The sequence below is a fragment of the Vicugna pacos genome, chromosome 3 (assembly GCF_048564905.1).
Source record: "Vicugna pacos chromosome 3, VicPac4, whole genome shotgun sequence".
NCBI lineage: Eukaryota > Metazoa > Chordata > Mammalia > Artiodactyla > Camelidae > Vicugna > Vicugna pacos.
This window is the reverse complement of record NC_132989.1, coordinates 20488051-20510059: the sequence shown is the minus strand read 5'-3', so window position 1 is coordinate 20510059 and position 22009 is coordinate 20488051. Positions and strand designations below refer to the sequence as shown.

The window sequence follows — 22009 nt, the reverse complement described above, 5'->3', positions numbered from 1 at the left end:
CATGAGAAGTTGTTATTCCGGAAAAGAACCACCAGGAGGTGCTGTGGGCATGTTGGGGCTGCCCTATTCCCCCAGTGCAGCTGCTTCTGCCCTGACTTACCAGGTCAGTGACTCCTGGTCGTTCAGTGAGCCTGACTGGCGAGGCCAAGGCCGTGATGACATCTCGTGCTCCATAACACTTCACACCGTACAAAGAATTTTTATGCACGTTATCTCAGTTAATCCTATGTCGTCTTAAGAATGCAGCTCCAGTCACCACTTAAAAGTCACTTAATCCAATAATACTCAGCTCCCCAAGAGCCCTGTCCTGTGGGAAGCCAGAATTGACTTTGCCTCCTACGCAGTCTCGCTCACGAGCCTGGAGAGGCAAGAACCATCTTAGTGATCACTTAGTAACTGACTCTGTGTTCCTTGTTGCCTCTTTGGGGAGTTCAGTGTGGAGATGGTGAACTCTGTAATCATCTTCCTTTCTGATGGGAGGGACCCTGGGCAGCCGCTATGGAATATACAGCACGTCTCCCTGTGCTGGCTCTGAGCGCTCCAGTTAATCATGATTTCCAAGGGCACCTGTAACCTTGCAGAGACGATAGAATTAAAATGAAACTGCTCTTGCTAGAGTGTTGGGGCTGATTATCTCCTTGGTGCACAGGAGAAAAAACCAAATTCCTTCCAGGTTGCTACAAGAGTACAAAGGAAATCCTGTCCCCTTGCCTCAAATTTGCTTTGTGAAATCTACTTGAAAAAAAAATTCAAAGACAGCCCAACCATGAATTCCGGAAGTGTCAGAAAAGCCAGTAAAACAGTGCCTCTCCATGTGGACAAAAGGATGAGCTGTTTTGTGTGTGTGCGAAATCCATTATGGGACAGAGATTTTCCTCCTTTCATTCTTTCCAAAATACAGATTTTACCAAGCGTTTTATATAAAATGTTAAGTAATTTGGAATGGTTGCTGTTGGAAGGTGAAGAGGCCTTTAGGAGAGGAAAATATGTTTCTGTGTTGTTTTTTTTCTTCCTCTCAAAAATTGAACAAGGAAAAATTTTTTCAAGTAAATATTCAAGGAAAGAGGTCATTATTCCCCCGACAGGTGGGGTTGTTTCAGAATGTCTGAAATCAATTCTGACAACTTGGGCTAAAATAACAGTAGCAAAGACAACAGTGATAATAATGAAGGCATATGGAAGACTGCAGGGTGAGGCAGGAAGAGCTGAAGAAACAAGACTTGAGAACAGACCAGTTCTGGAGACCTAGGAACCAATGAGAAAGGATCTTCTGGGTAATACTTGCAGGATAATAGAGCTGTTAAACTGTTTTTAGTCCTTGCCTCTCTTTTCTGAAGTTCCAGAAGTCTAGCTTCGGCCCATCTGCGGGCTGAACAACACATCCTGATTGCTAGTTTTAAGAGTATTCATAAAATGCGAGCTGAGTAGCTTACCAAACAAAGATCAGGGAACCCAGCAGAGGGTAGATGCCAGGCAGGCTAAAATAACAGATGCCCACGCCATGCCCCAACCTGAGACACACTTCTATAATAAAGGAGTTAAGAACTACGGGGGATGAGATGCATATGAATGGAGACAGCCCCCCCAACCCCAATCAGAAGTTTGCCTGTAACCTTTGACCTTACAAACCTGCTTCTCTCTCCTTGAGATGAGGGCCAATCAATTTGAAAGACAACCATGATGCTACTGGCTGACATGCTGGCTGGTTTTACCATTCTGTGAGGCCTTTGTGGAATATGTATTGAAAGCCTTTAAAAAGTAAATATCCTTTGACCCTGCAATTTATGCTAAAGAACATACTGGAGTGCAAAGATATTTCTCTAACGAGTAGTTCATTGAAGTCTTGATAATAATAGCAAAGAACTGGAGCCAATCTAAATGTTCAATAGGAAGCTGATTAGAAATACCGTAAAGTACTATGTAACCTTCAAAAAGAACAAGAGAGATCTTGGTGTATTTGCAGAAATGGCGCCCACAGTATTGTTCATTGAGTTTTTTTTTTTTTTAATTCAGGTTGTGGAACCATGTATTTGTTAAAATATATTATTTGACTCATCTATATATATATTGATAGAAAACAGTCTGGAAATATATTTATCATCAAAGTCTCAATCAGGCTGGAGGGTAGATTACTAGAAGACACTGACCTTCTACTTTAAATGCTTGTCTATACTTTGCATTGTCGACAGGGAGTCTATATTTTGCAATAACAGCTATTAATAGATAGCATTTATTGGCCACTTACTGTGTTTCGGGATGTTTTATGTACGTTAGTTTACTTAATACTTGCAATGCTGTGTGAGGTAGGGGCTTTTGACCTACTTTGTAGATTAGGAAACTGAAGTTAATAAACTCGGGGGCCATGATTTAATCTGAGTTCTGTGTAACATCTCTACCGTTAACCACGAGGATATTCCATGTCCCTAGGAAAAGAACAATACAGAAAGACCCATCTTGGGAAACAGAGACACTTGCAGCATTTTGCCTTTGGCATCCTGTACACAGAGTTGGCTGCCTCAAATCTTTAATGATTCTTCAATTGCTTATCCTTTCATTTAGGAAGTGGGAAAGAAAAAGATGGGCTGAACATGTTGGCCACTTTTCCAGGAGTACTTTGGATAGAAATCATTTTCCTAGAGTTATTATTCTAAAAGATGTTCTGTTCACTTATTTCTGAGCCGGCAAAACCAGAGTAATGCTCTGGGTTGCTGTTTGCTCCCCTCCTTTGGCATTAGGACCCGCTTTTCTCAGCACACAAGCCTTAGCCTGCTTCCCCTCCCCTCCGACGTGGGTTGTTCCCTTCCTATTCCTGGTGGCCGTGATTTGCGGTTTCACCGCACACCGCCCATAGCGCTTGTCCGCCACAGGTGGCGCTATTGCCCAGGATCTGATTGTTCTGCAACTGTTTATAGGGCAGTCGAAACTCTTTTTTTTTTAAAGGTAAGAAATCAGTCTGATATGAATTTAAGAGTGGAACATTGTGCTTTTCACCATTAATAGCCAAATTCCAAATGTCTAGCATTTTCCTTTCTAGAAACCATTTTGGTGGGAATTTGAATGCCAACATGTTATCGCAGACCCTGAATGTTTTGAAGGGATGGGTCACAAAAGGGAATTCCTTTAGGGACACTTCTGAATTTGTTACTTTTATCTTAAAATTTCGGGGCATACAGTGCCTGTGGGGTGTAGGACAGGGCCATGAATAATGTCTGGCCCTGCTGCTATTTTCCAGATGGGCCAGTTGCCAGGGAGAGGATGGTGGCAGGTAAATACATGCGCATTTTGCAGAGCCATGTCCCCCCTCCTTTCTTCTCTGGTCTCTCAGGCACCGAGAAAGTGAATTAATCCTACTCCTCAGCTCGTGGCACATGATCATCACAGGCCCCTCCCTCCCTCCCTTCGTTCATTCATTTATTCACTCATTCCCTTTTAATTCTTTTCCCAACTCCTGTTCCTGTCTTCTGCTACAGACTGCCATTCTAATGTGTGCTCTTACAGTGTATTCTTGGGCAATGTGTATCTTTTATCTACCTGTGTGTTAAAGTTGTATAAATGGTTCTATGTCTTGTTCTGTTTCCTCCTGTGCTCCCCCAGCATCATATTAGGAGCCGCCCACTTTCCCCTGTCTGTTTCCAGACTGTGGCATCTGTCTGCTGCTCACTCCATGGAGTGTAAGCCTGGGCGGAGATGCTCTCCAGCTCTGCGTGCCTCCATCTCCTCCTCACCACTAACAAGACCCCAGTGAACATCTTTGTACATGTTCCTGTGTGTGAGGGTTTCCTTGGGGTTGCCTCTGGAGGGGAATTGCTGGTCAGTCAGAGGGTTTGCGGTCACTTCATTTGAGGGAGGGCTCTCATGTTGTGGCATAGAGTGGTCCATCCCCAGTCCCCTTAACCCGACAGGAGGCTGTCTCCATTCCTGTGAACTCTTGCCATTATTCAGCTTCCTAATTTTTGCCAATCTAAATGGTATAAAATGGTAGCTCATCGTTGTCTTAATTTGCATTTCTCTGATAATTAATGAGTTTGATCATCTCTTCATGTGCCTGATTACTGGCTGTTCTCTTTTGGTTTTTGCCTGTTCTTGTCCTTTGCTCATTTTTCTATTGCAGGTACCATTTCTTCTTGTTGATTGTGAAGTTCCTTCTATATTCTAGATAGTCATTCCTGGTTAATTGTAAATATTTTAAATCCATCTTCCCCTTTTGCCATCAATTAATACTATGCATGATGTGCTTCCTTGAGTGTAAAGCTTTTCTTTTTTATATAGTCAATTTTTTTTGGCCTTCTGGTTTATGATTTTCAGGTTGTGTTTTAAAGAAGGCCTTGCTGACCCATGCCACGAATATGTGCGCCCATATTTTCTTTCACGGACTTCATGATTTTTGTCTTTCACATTTAGGTTTCTACTCTCCCGTTGTATATAATACTTCATGAAGATTCATTTTTATTTTTATCCCCATGAAAAGCCAGCTTTTCCAATAATAACTACCAAATTATCCCTTCTCTCCCTCTTTGACTCGTGATACCCACTTTATTGTGTATTAGATTTACACCTCTGAGCTCTGTCTCTGAGCTCTTTATTTCTTTGGTCTGTCTGTTCTTGTGCTAAAACCGCTGGTTTTAATATGATGACTTTGAGGCAAGTCTTAATATCTGGTAGTTTAAGTCCCCTCTCTTTACTCCCTTTTTTTAAGGGTTGACTTAGCTGCTGGTAGACCTTTATCCTTCTATATAAATTCTAGCATAAGTTTGACAAATTCTTCAAAAACTGAAAGTTTTCGTTTAGGATTGCATGGAATTGTACAGCTGAATTTACAGAAAATTGATACTCTGATAAAACTAAGTCACCTCTTCCAAGAGCTTCGAGTGTCTTCCCACATAATCAGACCTTTATTAGAGCGTTAGTTTTCTCCCTAGCAGCCTTGTGTATTCTCAGTTATGTTAATCCTTAAATACTAAATTCACAGTCCAGCCGGCTACTTTTGGCAGTCCTCTGGGCCTCTCTGCATGGATCCTGCTGCAGTCAGGAACCTTCCCTGGGTCTGTTCCTGGAATGTCAGGAATATACGTCCATGACGCTGTTTTCTCTAGTTGGTTAAATGCTTGCCCAGTAGAAGATGGATGAGGAAAGATAGGAGAAGGATACTGAGAAGGAAGTGTGGTTTGTTGTTCCCTGCGTGGCTTCACTGGGGAGTGATCACACCCCAGTGTCAGTCATCCAGACAGCAGCTGAGCGCCGTTGCTTTTCTCCCTTTATTATTACAGAGAACAGGACCCTCCCTGCCCAGGGCAGGAGCGCCTCCTCAACCCATCTGACCCTTTGCCACCTTCCTGCATGTCTCCTGGGTCTGTGTCCCGTTGCTTGCCTTATGTTTGACTGAAGTTGTGAGATTTACTCCCCAAAGGCTCTGTGAGGATTGGTACGTGCTCCTTTGAAACGAGCCCAGATCAGATGCTAGAGGGGAGCCGAGCAGGGGTCTGTTGTCAGCCCAGGCTGCTGGAGTCCTGGAGTCCCACCTGCGGGACAGCTGGAAAGCTGGGGACTTGTCAGAGAGCATACACAGCCCAGCACAGGAGAGTCAGGGGAAGGCAGGCTCTTCTAGTGTGAGCTGGGCTTCACCAGGTTTGAAGTTTTGAGTAATAAATGTCGCTGCCTACTTAGCTCTGAGATGATTAGAGAAATGCTGCTTTCCCACTGCTTCGCCAGCTGTCTGAGGATCGACAGACTGAGACAGAGAGGGCTATCTCCTATTCTTGACTTCAGAGGGCTGCTTTCCTGAATATGAGTTTTTAACTCGAATTCCTTAGCTCAGTCAGATCACTTCAAAGGAACGGGCCTGAGTTGCTCCAGACGTGCATTCTCCTGAATTTCTGGCCCCAGCTGACTTTTCACAAGGACATGGGTCTCTGCATTCCACTCTAGTTTTACATGTTCCTGTGTCTCTGACCTGAACCGTTCCCTAGACTTAACTGCAGGAGTCCAGACATCCTGGAGCTCTTCATGAATTAATACCTCTCAAAATTCTTAAGGGCCCTGGGGGACATGAGTAGTGAGGGGTAAGGACACCCAGAAGCAGACCTTATGACTCTGCATTTGAGTATACGACGTGCTGATGAAGTGGAGACTTTCGGGAGATGGTAGACACATGGCCCCTCGTACGCGTGTGGGTGTGTAATGTCCGTGCCCTCTGCCGATGCACCAGGGTCCGGACAGATGGGCTTCCGTCTAGGCTGGAAAGACTTTAAAAAAATAGAAACTTCCTCCTTCCCTTCTCCCCAGAATAAGGAAATCAAAATACTTCATTGCTTCCCCATCTTAATCCCTTCATTCCTTTCAGTTGGTTTTTAACCCATTCCTTTGACAAGAATCCTCTGTATTTGTGTAATGCTCACGAACCCGTGCAGTTGGCTAACGTGTCATTCATACTGGAGACAGGGGCAGAGCGGTGATTGGAGAAAGATGGCAAAGTCAGAATCAGGATGTAGTTATCTGTACGGTGTAGGCATTGAATCCCTGAACCTCACTCCTAAGGAGGTTGACAAACTTGTATTTTTTTTCAAACTTGTAATTTTGCTTATTATAAAAATAATAGGCACTCATTGTGGAACATAAAGGAAATACAGAAATGATTTTCAAAAATTTAATATAATAATATCATCCCTGGAGATACTTCTTCCTCGCCTTTTTTCCCATGATGTCTTAGGAGTATTTAAAAAATTTACAAGCATTTTTTTCCAAATGATGATAATTGTTTATAATTATTTGTAATGGTTATTGAATATTATGTCCTAAGATTATATCCTAATTTGTCGAACCATTTCTAGAGTTCTGTTTTTACGACCAACATCAGGCTGAGCATCCTTGTGCACCATCAGTCTTTGTACGTATTTCAGCTTCCTCTGGGCGGGTCCTGCATGTGGACTGGGGAGAGCTGTTTCCGTGGAGGGGACAGTGTGAATGGTGTAGATTATCTGGTGGGCACACTGGCCGTGGAACCATGGATCCATGCTGGATGGACCTCTCTAAGCTTCTGTTTCCTTATCTGTAAAATGGGGATAAACCAGAACGCCTTGCTATGGGGATTTAAGTTCACCAAGTAGAAGTGCCTTCTTGTCATCTGGTCCTGCCAGTTACTCTTCCATGAGAGGATAAGAGCTCACTGGATTGGCAGAGCTGCTTTTTTAGAGGAGCAGGGGAGGAGAATGAGGGGCAGCAGCCAGCACCCCTGCTGTTTCCGTCCTGACACCCTGTGTTGGCTCATTGAATCCTCAGGGCTGCATTTCTCAAAGTGGGGTATGCGCACTGCTGGCGGGACCCGAGATCATTCTGGGAGCAGCAGACAGACATTTTCAGTTGCCATTTAGATTTATTTGAATGTGCGCTGGGGGAAAACCGCAAGTAAATACAACCCCCTCTGGTTTTCTGAATGTTATTGTTCGGCACCAGAGCCAGCTTTTTCAGTAAAGGGCCAGATAGTAAACATTTTCGGTTTTGCAGTACTGTCTACCTCTGCTGTGGTGTGTGAAAGTTACAATGTGGAAACAAGTGGGGGTGGGTGTTTACTAATAAAACTTTATTTACAAACAGGCCATGGTGAAATTGCCCCAAGGGCTGTAAGTTCATTAACTCTTAAGTGTAATACAAGGCTGAGTTTTTAAATATTAGGCTATTCAAGACAGCATGAAGTTACGGCAGGGAGCGCGAGCGTGGTCCCTGAGTGGGTGCCTTTTGCAGAAGTGCTTTTCAGAACGAGTGAGTTACCAGTTTGCGAGTGAGCAAACAGGCTTGAAGAAGTCAGGGCCCCAGAGCTGAGGAGTAGCGGAGCTGATGTTCAGACCAGTCTGCCTGATTGCCAGGGTCTTTTCCTCCAGCTATTCTTGATCTGCATGAAATCCTTGCTCCGCCCTGCTGTCCTGTCGGCATGTGTCCAGCCCACTGGGGCTGGACGGAGTTTGATCATCAGCCTTCAGCACCTAACGTGTCCGGCCCCTTGCCGTTGAGGGGCCGTTCCAGGTCCCTTCTTAGTGAGCCTTCTCCTGAAATCATCGGTGGCTCCTTGCACGTCAAGGATGATGCTGGGAGAGCAGGAATCGCATGTTCCAGTGACTCGAGCTTCCCAGGGGCAGAACTGTAATGTGACCCACTCCTCTCCCAGGGGCGTTTGGCAGCACAGCCAGACCTGCCCTATGTGTCGTTTCCGTTGCGTACACCCGTTCTTTTGGCAGTTTTTCAGATCAGACTCCCTGATGGTGCTGTGTCAAGGCTCTTTTATTTTATGAGGACGAGGTTGGGGACCAGGAGAGGAGCTGGGAAGGGCATCGTTACCTGTGCTCTGTTTACGCAGTGTCCTGCCTCCGCTTTCTCCACTCCCTTCGTCTCTGTGCCTCAGCTTCCCTTGATCTGAAAAACAGAAAAAGAGCTTTCGTCTTGAAGCTCGCAGGGGAAGGCTTGGCGGGATCACAGGAGTCATTGTTTGTAAAGGGTTCTGAAGCCTCCAGCTGCCACTCAGAGTCTGGCGGGCTCCCGAAAGCAGCAAAGGGCAGGAAGGAGGACTTATCTTCCTTTTGCTTCCAGTCACCTTCGGCCTTTTGCTGTGAGAACACCCACACTTGAGAGGCTGGAGAAGGCAGCCACTGGTAACCAGTATCCCTGTGGGATCAGAGCCATCCGGTGGCTGCCAGGTCCCCACTGGTCAGTGGCTTATAAATAGAACATTTCCCCCTTTTAAACCTGAGAAGGATGGATGGCCTAAGTGGGCATAGCTGTCAGCTGAGTGCACCTTCCCCTCCCGCTTTGCTCCCGCGCCTGCCACGCCAGGGCTGATAGAAGCCAGGCGCGCGCTCCCTCCCTTGCCTGTGTTTCCTCCCCGCTGCCCCGGAAGCCCTCTCGGCCCTTTTTCTTTCTCCCTTCCCCTCCATGGCAGGTGTCCGTCGCCACCACTTTGGTCTCCTGAGCCGCAGTCGGGCGAGATGGCCTCATTCCGTCTCACTCAGCTGCTGACTTTCTGCTCCCCACTCTTCCTTATGAGCTGTGCGCAAGGCCTGGTGGGTTGCTGTGGTCCATGCAGAGTTCAGATGATATTTAGTTGAGCATTGACACCCCAGCTTGAGCATAGTCCTGGCTGGGGACTAGCAAGAGAGGAAGAAAAAGGAACAGGCTGTCTTCTCAGAGATGCTGTTTTTAGGGTTCCCATCCCTTTTGTTTGGTGAGCCCCTCCTCCATCTGCCAAGGACATGGCTGGCAGAGGTGCTTCTGGGACGTGCCTGGACAGTTGGAGCCTTTCTGCTTGTCCTAAATGACACTTCACAAATCCATCCTCTCTCTTAGCCAACTTTAGACTGGCATTTGCAGCCAATGTGTGACTTTGCTGTGGCCTGACATTCCCCTTCCCGTCAGCAGCGTGGGCTCTGGACAGACAGCAGGCCTTGGCCTGGCAGGTGCGAGCTGCCCTTTGGCATCTCAACTTTGGGCTTTAGCCAGGTAACAGTGAGCAGGTTCACGGTGACATCTTTAACTCCTAAAGCTCAGTGCGAGGGGTTGTTGAGACAGAGAGGAAAAAAACTTCACCACTGCAACCAAGTGTGTGCTCTTGATTAATGATGAGCATTATCATTAATGATATTATTAATTATCATTAGCACATACTGTGTAATGGGCAATGTGCCCAGCGTTTGACATACGTTGTGTCATTTGATCTTTATAAGAACCATTTGAGATTGGTGGTAGTGTTGACCCCATTTACAGATGAGAAAACTGAGGTTTCATTCTAAGTGCAAACTGGTTCCTCAAGATCATTCCTCCGCACCCTGGTCAGTGCTCAGAGTGTGCGGCTCCCATTCGGCATGTAAGATTTAGCAGAGGCTACCAAGCGCTGTTGGCTGCAGTTGGGGGAGTGTTGAGTAGTGACTGGGAACGCTGGCTCTGGAGTATTATCACCCACATGCGCTGCTGGCTTCCTGGGTGTGTGACCTTGGGAAATTAATTTCCCCAGGCCTCAGTTTATTTACCTGTAAAATGAGGATAGTTTTTCTGCCCGCATCATTAGTTTGTTGAGAGGGTCAAATGGGATTAGAATGGAAATTCTTAAGTCAGTGGGGCCTGGAACTCTTAAGCAGTCATTCAATGTTGCCCTCTGCTGTTATTGTCAGTAACACCATCATATCCACAACCGGAGGATCGTTATAGAAAAACTTGACACTGGACAAGTTTCCTTTTGAGTTCCTCAGAGTGCCTTCATGGGTGTTGATTTGTTGAATTTGCACTGCACCTGATCTTACAGATGAGGAAAAGAGTCAGAGAGGTGATCTGTGCCCACCTTGCCCAGCTTAGTGGTGCCTCCAGGGCCAAATCTTAGGCCTCGGATTCTGAATGTCATCTCTTTCCCTGCCCTTTACCCTCTCAGAGTTGATCGTGACCATAAGTTATCTAAACCATTCCTAGGGCAGATCAAGGTGGGAGGACATGTGGATAAAGGCAGGGAAGAGATCTCGATGGACAGAGGCAATTGGTTCTCTGCTTGAAACGCTTCCATTTTCGGAAAGCTGGCAGTGATCTCTTTTGGTTGAGAAATCAGTGCACAGCCACCCAGGCCTCAAGGCAGGAAGGAATTGAGGCCACTGGACGGCAGTTCATTCTCGAGATGTCTAGATTCCCGGGTAGGAGACAAATGGTCCTGATTAAGGTGGCTGGCATTACCGAGGCGTGTGTGAAGCCTTGCTCCTTCACTGCTGCCCTGATTTGGGATTTGAGGGTGGACTGGGCAATTGCAGATGTGAAAACTCACAAGGAAACACTCTTCCTCCCAAGCTGCTCTGCAGTCCTCAGCCTGAACTGTGCAAAGAGCCCAGACACTGCCACTTGGGCTGTGTGAGTCTGGCTGAGAATCGGGACACTTTATAGCTCTCTTCAAGCCTCCCTTGACTCAAGCTGAGAGCTGGCAGGTTTATTCCAGGCCAGGCAGGGGTTTCATCTCTTTTCTTGCTCCCTGTTTTAATTTCTGTATGTCCCTTTCAGCTTATTTTCCTCTAGGTGTGTCCCCAGAAGCCACGAAGAAGAAGCTAGGTTCCTGTGTATATGGTTGGCTCGTGAAGAAAATTCTGTTGAGTAGTGTTCATGCTTAGCGGTTGGGAAGGGGGTGAATGAGACCCCTGTCAGTCCTGTGTGCCCTGTGCTTCCCATTGCAGAGTCCTGGAACCCTAGGAGGTCCAGTGTTCAGCCAGCTTCTTCCCAGTGGAGGTTCCCAGAGTGTGGGGACTTCTTTACCTGTTGGTTCCTGGTGGTGTCTCTGCTGGTGAAAATGTGGGTTGCATTTGTTGCTTCATTCGGGAAATAGGTATTGAAGTGAGTGCAATGAACAGGGCAGGTCAAGTCCCTGCTCTTGGAGTTGTGCTGTTGAGAGGAGCAGACAGCGAGCAGCAAGCCAGTCAGCAAAGGGAAGCTTCCAGGAGAGAAGGACTATGGAGAAATAAGAGCAAAGGGACAGAGAGGAACAAGGGGAGGGGTGGATGTTTTAGCTATGGGGCAGAGAAGGCTTCTCTGAAGAGGCGACATCTGGGGAGAAATGTGAGCAAATGGAGGGAGTGAGGAGCTGGCAGGGGAACCAGCACATGCAGAGGCCCCTGAGCTGTGATCAAGGTGTCTCAGGAGGGACCCTTGTGACTGGATGGGCAGAGGCCCGAGGGAGAGTGGTCAGGTGGGCTCGACCACATGAGACCATGATCAGGAGGTTGGCTTGTGTTCCCAGTGTCAGGAGAAGTCCCTGGAGGGTTGTGATCAGGGGGGTGACCTGAGCCAGTGTGTATTTTTAAAAGGTGACTCCAGCTGCAGTGGAGAATAAACTGTAGGGGGCAAAAGTAGAAATAGTCAAGAGGCTATTGGAGCAGCCCAGGCAAAAGGTGACAGTGGCGTGGACCAAGGTATTAGCAAGGGAGATGGTGAGAGGTAGTTGGATTCTAGATGTGTTTTTAAGTTATTGCTGATGGGAGTTGCTAATGGATTGGGTGTGGGGTGTGAGAGAGAGCAAGGGATCAGAGATGACTGTACTGAAACAGGACATCCTGCTGGTAGAATGTGGTACCCTCCCCTCCTGTCCTCTCAGCCAGGTTGAAGTCTAGGACCAGTTAGGACAGCAGCTCCCGAACGTGTTATTTGTCTGTCACCTTCATGATTATTTTACGTACACATATAACACCTGTATTACTATTTACTTACAGTTTTTTAAAAAATCACTTCATTCTTTTTAAACTAAATTTATCTTAAAATATACATCATGCTATATGTGATAAACCAGTCAATTTCCAATACTGATTAAAATAAGTGTACAACTATTACAAATATTTATTTGCAAACTACATGGAATCATTCTCTGTCCCCCAGTGACATGAACCAGCATTACATATTGAAATACATAACACGAGTGAATCATTACCATCAGATCGGGAATGTGGAATAGATACTGGCCGCTAATTGACAGTCAGTAATTATTTCTATTTGTCTTCAGTGGTGATAGTTGTAATTACTTGGTGTATAATCCAGTGTTATTCCATGTGTGATTCTTACACCTCCTGAGACAACCTCTGGAGGGCACCCAGAATCTACATTCCAACAAGCATGCCCCTGAATCTGTGGTCCACAAGATTTGGGAACTGCTCCTGGAGTAGAAAGGGCGTGTACCATAAAATGGGACCTCAGTCCTGATCCTTTTCTGACTAATCATGTGAACTTCAGCAGAAGGGCAGAGAATAGAAGAAGATGAGGTCTGGAGTCAGCCCGAGTCAGAATCCTGCTTCCACTGCTCACTCACACGATAGTCCTGCACAAGATCCTTAACCTTGTTTGAACCAGGGTTTCCTCCCTGCAACACAGGGACAGTGATGATGATGATGATGGTGGTGGTGATGATGATGGTGGTGGTGATGATGGTGATGGTGATGATGATGATGATGGTGGTGATCATGGTGATGGTGGTGATGATGATGGGGATGATGATGATGAAGATGGTGGTGACGATAAGATGTATTTAAGTGCTTAGCCCAGAACAACACCATCTGCTCAGTAAGTGTTAGCTTCTGTTGTCATCATTATTGGTACTACTTAACATCGTGAGCCTGGCTTTTCTCATTATAAAAGCTTAATTCGGAAAATCAAATAAGCTCTAATTTATTAATTTATTCTCTAAATGGTAATGTATTATCCTTCATTATAGTCATCAGTGTGGAAACACAGCAAGAAGTTATTAGTAAGAATAGTAACAATATCTACCCCATGGGATTATTGTAAGGTTAACACAAACTTGGGTACGAAGAGTATTTCATCAACTGGAAAATTTGATTCAAATCTTAGGATGTAGTCCCGCCATCCTAATATTGTAATCCTGGTAGTGACCGTTTATTGAATATTGAATAAGTTTCATTTGCTCCACATTTCCTTTGACCCTTGAAAAGCTTAGATTAGCCCCACTACACAGATGAGGAAGAGGAAGCACCTCACCTAAGATCATATCCAGCTAGAGACAGTGTTCTCAGCCAAGCCTGTCTGGCTGTAAAGCTCATTATTATCTTTCCAGTTCCTACCACTTCTGTCTGTGTGACTTCAGGTAACATTAAAGGTGATCATCATATTCCTTGAACACCTATCAGCGGGGAGCAAACTGTAGGGCAGTTGGCAGTGGAGTGGGTTGGGGCATGGGGTTGGGGAGCTGATCTGGGATTAAAAACTGGCTGTGGGTAGTTCCCAAAGTGGCGAATTCACACCTTTCACGGGTCCCCCGGAAGCTTTATGAGGACAGTTTTGCAGGGACCACAGCCAGGGAGCAACTCTGGGCTTCACAAGATGAGGAGAAAGAGTGTGCACCCCTTGGAGCATGTGAGCCAACTGGAAAGCTCTTCTCCAGATGGGATTTTGTGTTCAATTCAACGTGGGTGTTTTGCTTCATGGCTTTTAATGGTGCTGAAATTGATTAAACTCAGAATGAGCGAGGCAGGTTAGGCTTTAAAGAGCGAATCACACAGGGAAATTGAGTAAATTTCTGTGGTGAGAACATGCCCCGGGAAGTGTCCATAAAATGGTGTCCCGCTTGCAGCGACCCCAGACAGCCTCCTGTGTCCGGCCAGGCTGGAAATGCGGCAGTAACTTCATTACCTCTCATTCTCTCGTTTTCATGCACACACCTAGCACTTCCAGCAAATTCCATGTCTCCCATAAAAAATTTGAGACATTTTTTTGGTCAAAGGGAAGTTGAATAAGTTTCCTGGAGAAAATTTTTCAGACTAGGAAAATAACCTGTTGAATCCAGCTTGAGGAAGGTGGGAGTCCCTTCTAATGTCCATGGAACTCAGTAGGGTGGCTCCCCTGCCTTGGAGAAGGAGAGGTCTGAGGTCTGTTAGAATTCCCAGGGTGCACGTATGGGGTAACTTTGGGGTGTGTCCCAAAGTGTCATTTTTTCAGACTATCTGTCATCAGTCAACCCATGGTATGGAAAGAGCCCTTCTGTTCAAACTTGGTGCTGTGGCCTCTTCTTGCATCATTTCTGGGTTTCCTGAGTACTAAGAATTTGGAGTCAGGCCAGTGATTTCTCAGAAAGTGGGCCCCTGTGGGTGAGTGAGGTCTGTTGGATAGCACGGAATTCTAGAGGAGAGTCCTTTTGTTTTCTAGGGTCTTCTCGACCCTCAGGCTTGTCTGACTGTTTAGATGGCCCAGTTAGTGTGATGTGAGAGCACCAGCCAGCCCCTGGTTCAAGCCACACAGAGCACAGAGCTTGGAATGCCTCAGTGCGCAAACAAAGGATTTCTGAAAGTGTCCAGGAAACCTGACACTTGGTTTGGTCTCCTGTGCCCCATGTCTTGGCTTGCACAGCTTTGGTTTTTCCTTTCTCTCAGACCCACTCTTGGGGCTGTACGGCTTGGTGGTGATTCCGCTTTGTACTGATGCGGGAAGGAAGGAAGTGGTCAGAGTAAGCCATTCATTTCTTTATTTAACCTGTCTGTCCTCACAAAAGATGAAAAAGCTGAGGACCAGAAGCTTAAATAACTCATCTACTTTCAGAGGGTTTACATCAGTTGAAATTTGAGAGGTCATTTTGAGTACACAGCCCAGCCCCTCAGCAACTCTCCTCCCGTTTGGTGACCACTTTACCTATCCATGCATCCAGAACGGAAAACTACACTACATGAAAAGTGACATGCTTCCACTCCACTTCCAGCACCGTAGCAGGCAGTGAAAGGCAGAGATACAGTAGTGAATAAAACAAGTGAAGTTATACATAGATATTGCCCTCATGAATGCATATCTAGTTTGGTAGCAGACATTTTCAGGGTCACGCAGATAATGTAGACTTGCAATTGTGCTGCATACCCAGAAGGAGCGCTTGATGGCTTTATACCCAAGTGCGTCCCGGGGGCGTTAGCCCAGGTGGAAAGGTCAGGGAGGCTTTTTTGAGGAGCTGATATTTGAGAAGGGGGACCTGAGGATTCGGAGTTGCTTGGGCCAAGGGTCTCCCAGGTGAGATGCACAGCTTATGCAGAGGCTGAGGAGAAGGCGTGGTCAGTTGAATGCTCTGGAAGAGAGCCAGTGAGGTTGGGATGCTGAGACCTAGGGGAGTGGTTATGAGATGAGCCTGGGGCCAGACCATGCAGGGCTGTGTGGCCCACCTGAAGGGTTTGGGTGATCCTCCCAAGAGTGGTGGGGCGCCATTAAGTGGTTTTAAACAGGGAGGTGACGTGGTCTGATTTTGCCAAGGTCGTGGGAGCTGCAGTGTGGCGGGCAGACTGGAGGGAGCCAGAGCAGGTGTTAGGAGGGCCTTACAGCAGTCCTGGTAACACAGGAGAGGTCCAGGATCAGGACAGGTGTGGTCAAGGTAGAGAGACCTGGATAAAATTGAGGTGAAAATCTGGATGTGGGGTAAGCCAGAATTGGGGTGCTAAGGCTTAGGCTCATGGTTTTATTGTGGTTGTCACGCTCTAACATCACCTACATACCTCTTTTTTTTTTAAAAAAAGGCAGAAGGAGCCCAGGAAAGTGTCTCAGGAGAGGTAGCCTGAGGGCCTCGAAGCTGCAGAGCAGGGCAGTGATGGTTATGCTAAAACCTGTGTCTGCCCACCTGGCCCACCGGCCTCCGCCTTGTCCACAGTCTGACTGAGCCTCACAGTATGTTGTGCTTTGAAGCCCATTCCAGAAAACCAGTCAGTTCCTGGATTTCAGCTGCCTCCCTCCTCTCAGAGTCCACTCCTGGGGCACGATGGCACAAACCCAGCAGGCTGCCAGGCAGCCTCCTCCCACTTTGGCCCTGAGACTCTCCCACTGAACTGAGAGACAACTGATGTCTCCCCTGTTCTCCATAGAACTTTGAGAAAATAGGTTTGTGGGACCCAGGCCCTTTCTTTTTTCTAAAAGGAGACAAACAAGGCTTCAAAAGTGGGCGTGAAAGTCAAGACACTTTTCTAACTTGGCAGGTCAGCCCGGGTGTTGGGGGCGAGCTCTGTGAGTGTCGCTCTGCCACAGCTGTTTGGCCGGCCCTGCGTGTACACCTGGGCAGAGCTGAACTTGAGGCTATGGGTGGAGGGTCAGCCGGCCCAAGCCTCAGCGGCAAGACGGCGGAGGTCGGGCCTAGGAGCCACTGGCCCCGCCACAACTCATCGCAAGTCAAATTAAGGGAATAATGCAAGCCTAGTAGATATTTAATGAGAGATTATTTCTGGAGATTATAAGGATACAGCAATTGCAAATAAATCCCTGACCTTTTCTGAGCCCGGGCTCAGTAAAAGAGCTGAATCACCTGCTTGAAGGGATTAAGGACAGCCGCTTCCATCTGGCGGGCCTCTCAGACTCTTTCCATCATTAGCAAATTCTGCACCGTGGTGATGGTGTTCTAAGCCTTTTAGTGGGAACCGGATTTTCAGAGTAGATCTCATTTAACTTAGATTATGTACCTGCTGGGGAGAGCTCAGGACTGGTCATCTGGTTATGGATGCACTGCAGTCCCCGTCACATCAGTGGTACTTGGTACGTGTTAAATAATAAAGCAGTTGTTCATTGTTAGTAACCTAATCATTACGTCAGCTGGCAACTCAAGTTGATGAGAGTAGAAGTCAAGTCTGTGTGTGTGCACGTGCGTAAGCGTGTGTGTGCGTGCGCACCAGAGAGATCCACAGAAATGCCAGGGTAAGGGGCAGTGTGATAACTTACAATGCAATAACAGGTCAGAGATTTAGAATGATGGTAGTTAAACTGTATTTTATGAGTTCCTTGTTGGGAACTGTTGTTTGATTTGAATTTCATTTCTTAACACAGTTTTGTTTAAAAATCTCATTATCGTCAGTATACAACTTGAAGCATTAGAGGCTTACAGAGAGTTTACTTTGAGCTGTTAACATTTGACTTTGCAATACATGAATTTATTATATGTGTTTGACTTAGGCAACTAATATATACTGATGGTTATGCTGCATTACATGTGTAACGCGTCAGGCCTTTATGTGTAACATCTGTGTACGATTTGTTTCAAGAAAAGGGGCTTACTGGTGTAAAACAAATTGGGGAACATCTGATGTTGGGGAAACCAAAGAAGGAATATTGACTTAGACATTTGGGAGGAGGGGGTTGCTTTGCCATGTTCTAAAAGAAGTAATTGTAGTTAATGTAGGTTAGCGGGCTTTTGGTTTTTTCTGGATTTCCTTGGGAGGTCCCATTGTATTCTTTTCTGTTAGCTGTTACTTACCTAGAAAAGGACCCAGTTTTCCACAGTTCTGCAGGAGAAGTTCAGGGACTGATTCGTCTCTGCAGGGTTATAGCTAGCTCTGTCTGTTTTTCTTCTCCTAATTGGGCTGGTGGCTTTATAAGTGTGTATCTTCTGGCCATTGGAGTCAGCTGCCAAATTATTTCCACGTTTTCAAAACTTTTATCATTGTTCATGGGGTAAGGAAGCAAAATAGTCTTTGTCCACAATAGAAGTCCATCAATGCCTAGAACAAGGCCATGTCCACAGACCTCTTCTCAAAGTTTCCAAATTTGGAATCAATCAGCTCCCCAGAGCACTGTTCACAGTTATGGTTCTTTTTCTCCCAAACATCTCTGAGTGTTATCCCAATGCAAGGATCCTCTTAAGCACTTCTCAAAAGAAGAACCAAAAGGCTTCAACTGACTATTGAATCACAGTTATGGACATTCTGGAAACCTCCTTAAGTATAGAAAGTAATTTCCTCTCTGACAAATACTTACCAATGGGCGCTGCTCTGACTACTGTATAAAGGAATGAAAATTTTCCCCTACACATAAAAGGTGCCCAACATCATTAGTCATTAGGGAAATGCAAGTCAAATGCAAGTCAAAACCACAGTGAGATACCATTTCACACCCACTCGAATGGCTATAATAAAAAAGACAAAAGCAAGCTTTGGCAGGGATGCAGAGAAATTGGAACCTTCATATATTGCTGGTGGGAATGTGAAATTGTTCAGCACTTTAGAAAGCAATTTGGCAGTTCCTCAAAAAGTTGAGCATAGTGTTACCATATAACCGAGTGCTTCCACTCGTAGGCGTATATGTCCACACAAAGACTTGTACACAGATGTTCCTAGTAGCATTATTCACAATAGCGAAAAAGCAGAAACAGCCACTGCTGAATAGATGAATGAAATGTGGTATATCCAGGCAATGGAATATTATTTAGTTGTGAAAAGGAGTGAAAGTATCAATACTGCAATCTTAGAGGGATCTGGGAAACATACTAGATACAAATGACCTCATATTATATGAAATAACCAGAATAGGCAAATCTATAGAGACTAAAAGATTCATGGTTTCTAGGAGCTGAGGGGAGGGGGGAAACAGGGAGTGACTGCTAATGTTTGTGAGGTTTTTTGTAGAGGGTAATGATGTGTTCTGTAGAGAGTAGTAATTGGTTCATAACTGCAAATATACTAGAAATGAATGAATTCTCAGCTTTAAAGGGGTGAAGCTTACAGTATGTGAATTGTATCTCATTAGAGATGTTATTTTGAAAAAAATCTTCCCTAGATTCCAACAGATACTTTGGACTCTGTATTAGAGTTTGTTGTAAAATTGGAAAAAGTTTTTAGCATGAGTTAATTGAGTTTCATTTGAAAGAATGATCTCCGTCTGCATCAGAAAGCTTGATATAACAAAACTTGCAGAGTGAACACTAGGACTAGGTTCATACTAGAAAAAGCAAGGAATTGGGTTAGCAGGCTCCTCATAGCTTTAAGAGCATAAGAGCAGTGGTTTGTGTGGCAGGTGGTCTCCAGGAAGAACATTGTTTTCCTCCTTTCCTGATACATTCCTTACTATCCTAGAGGCCAAGGATATTATGTTAATAAGTACCAGCAGGTGATCAGCACACATGTAAGAACAGGATTTGTTTCCCTTTGAGAAGAGAAGTTTGGGGGAATTACCATTCCTTTTTTGTTTGATTTGGGGAACTTTCAGTGGGTTTTTTTTTAAAGGAATTTTTCTTTGTTATATCTAAGTTTACCCATATACATTAAAGACTGGAGAAAGATTTCATTTGGATTTGATCCAAGATGAGTTCAAGTTTTACTTAGTTCTCATATTTTGCAAGTTTATTTCTTGCCCTAGGGTGATGACAGATCGTTTAGAAATACTCACCTTCCTACTTTCTACCATTCCCGTCTCCACTTGGAACATTTGCCTGTAGAATGTGTTTTGTCCCGATGTCTGAAGGCAGTCAAAGATGAACTCATTCTGACAGATTGCCACACACGTCTTATTATTGGGTAACCAGAGTGTGGTGGTGATTTTGGTGGGTTTCCAGCCTTGTTGCCGGGTTGACAGCTGGTTCTGTGCTGTGGACAAAGTGGCTGCGATTGATCACGTATTTTCTGAGTGACATTGAGGGGTTTAGCGCAGATGGAGGACTCTGTCGCTGCCTGCTGATTTACTGCATGGAGGACGGCTCCATTGCCTTAGTGCTGTTTCCTTAGGTAGCTTCGTTGTCCCTGGCTGTTGTAATTTTCCTTCTGGTCACTTGCCCTTTTTTCCATTTTTCTAGTCACCTGAGCAGGATTTTACTTCTCTCTTTAACTCAGGGTCCCTTTTAAGGCAGTTAGGTTGTGCAGGCTCTGGAGTGAGTGTCCCACATATTAGCTCTGCAGCTTTGGTCCAGGTGTTTAGCTTTGCCAAATTTCAGTTCCTTCATCTGTTATTTGGGGCCCATGATGGTACCAGCCTAGAGGACTTGCTGGGACTGAATGCGATGATCTCTGTAAAGCGTTCACCTGACATTTGTGGAGCACTTGACTTCTGCTCTTTGAAGCAGACCAGCAAAAGCAGCTGATCCTGCAGCTCCTGCTAATAACAAAACACTTTAAAGGTTGCTTAGTTGTTCCTTCGGTAAAGTGCTTGTCACTCTGTGCTGCAGTTTCTTCTGCTGTAAATAGAAGATAGCCTTGCAGAGAGTTACTTTGAGAATTAGGTGAGATAAAATATGCAAAGCACTTAGAACTGTACCTGTCCTATGGTAAGCTCCCAATGAATGCCATTTTTTGTTTTTATTCAGAGTCACCTCTCTACCTTTAGTGGGAAAATTGGAAAGGATACATGGTGGCTCCGTGCGACTGAGTCATTCTGGGTTGATCAAGCCTTGTTCCCGGGTTGATGTGCAGGGCCAGCAGTCTGACCGCCCTTTTCTTCCTCTTTCAGCTGCACAGTTGGACAGCATTGGCTTCAGCATAATCAGGAAATGCATCCACGCTGTGGAAACCAGAGGTAAAGTCCTTCAACTGATGGCATTGTTCTCAGCGAAGGTCACACATCTGGTGAGGCGTAGGGCCTGCTACCTGCTGTTTCCCAGTTTTAAGTGACTCATTAACTTCCCAAGTGCCATTGTGTTTCCACGAGTCATGTTGCTCTGAAGCGCAGGGACTCTCAACCAGTTTGGTGTCCTCCACCTCTTTGGCAGATCAGAAGAATGTTTTAAATGTATAAATATCAAATGTGTGGGATGATAAGAAAGCCAGGTAACTGAAGTTCAGTTAAAATACCAAAAACCATGGTTGTGGTATAATAATACATGTGTTTCTTTGTTTCCATTTAAAGTTACAAAGTATAACAAAGTGAAACACTTTAAGTGGGTCTGATAACTAACATAATTCAGAAATAGCTTAGTTTAAGATGTCTGTAACAATTGTAACACGTTAGAAAAAGATCTGCGATTTCTGACCAAGTTGCAGGTACTGTTAATGTGATGACTTGTTGCTTATATCATAGTGGAAGAAAATGCTTCATTTCCATCTTAGGTTAGTGAAAATAAAGATGTGATTGTTTTCCTATCCAAGTTGATAGACACCGTGAATTCTCTAATGGACCTCTTGGAGGGTCTGTGGACCCCGAGTTAAGAGCCCTGCCCTGGGGACTATCCAAAAAGGGAGAAGGGGTGAGGCCCTGCCTGTCACACATTGACCTTTCCTGGGTCCACAGGAGCAGGGCTTTGAGGTCAGGGAAGCTGGTTCATCCTGATGGTCTCCATCCCCTCCTCAAAGGTGACCAGAAAGGAGATTTCCTCGGTTCCAGCAATTGTGAGGTTCGAGTGCACTGGTCTGTTACACCAGTGAGAAAAACCGATCACTGTCTCTCCACTGGATTTGATTTGAACCAGTGTCAAAGATTTGCATCTTATTTATTCTGCAGCCTCTCAGCCCACCAGTCATTTTTACTTGTGTGAGGATGTTCTGTCTTTTAAAGCAGGAGCTGCAACTCTTACCAGTTGAGAAATAAAAGCATCTTTATAAGGACTATGAAGCACTGAGTAGAGGGGGAGGCAAAAAAACTGACCTTATAAGCCTCTACTCCTATGTATCTAGTCAAAAAGTATTCTTTCCAAGGTCATTATTTTAATGTGTGCTAACCCTTTTTAAAATGTTTGCTTATTTCTGCTATACCTTCCTTTGATGAAGAGTTAAGGGAGCATGCAAAGACATGTAAAATATAGCCAGAGAATATAAAGTTAGAAGTAGGTGAGATTTCTGAGAATTGA

At 45.3% G+C, this 22009-nt stretch overlaps 1 protein-coding gene across 4 annotated transcripts in view; it reads left to right on the top strand.

Moving 5' to 3' along the window:
• ARHGAP26 (Rho GTPase activating protein 26) overlaps positions 1–22009 on the top strand; it is a 411458-nt gene that overhangs the window by 215675 nt on the left and 173774 nt on the right. For all 4 annotated transcript variants that reach the window (XM_031671891.2, XM_072955787.1, XM_031671880.2 and 1 more), the window contains exon 13: positions 20677–20742. In XM_031671891.2, the coding sequence (XP_031527751.2) occupies positions 20677–20742 (66 nt within the window). The remainder of the gene's footprint in view (positions 1–20676; positions 20743–22009) is intronic.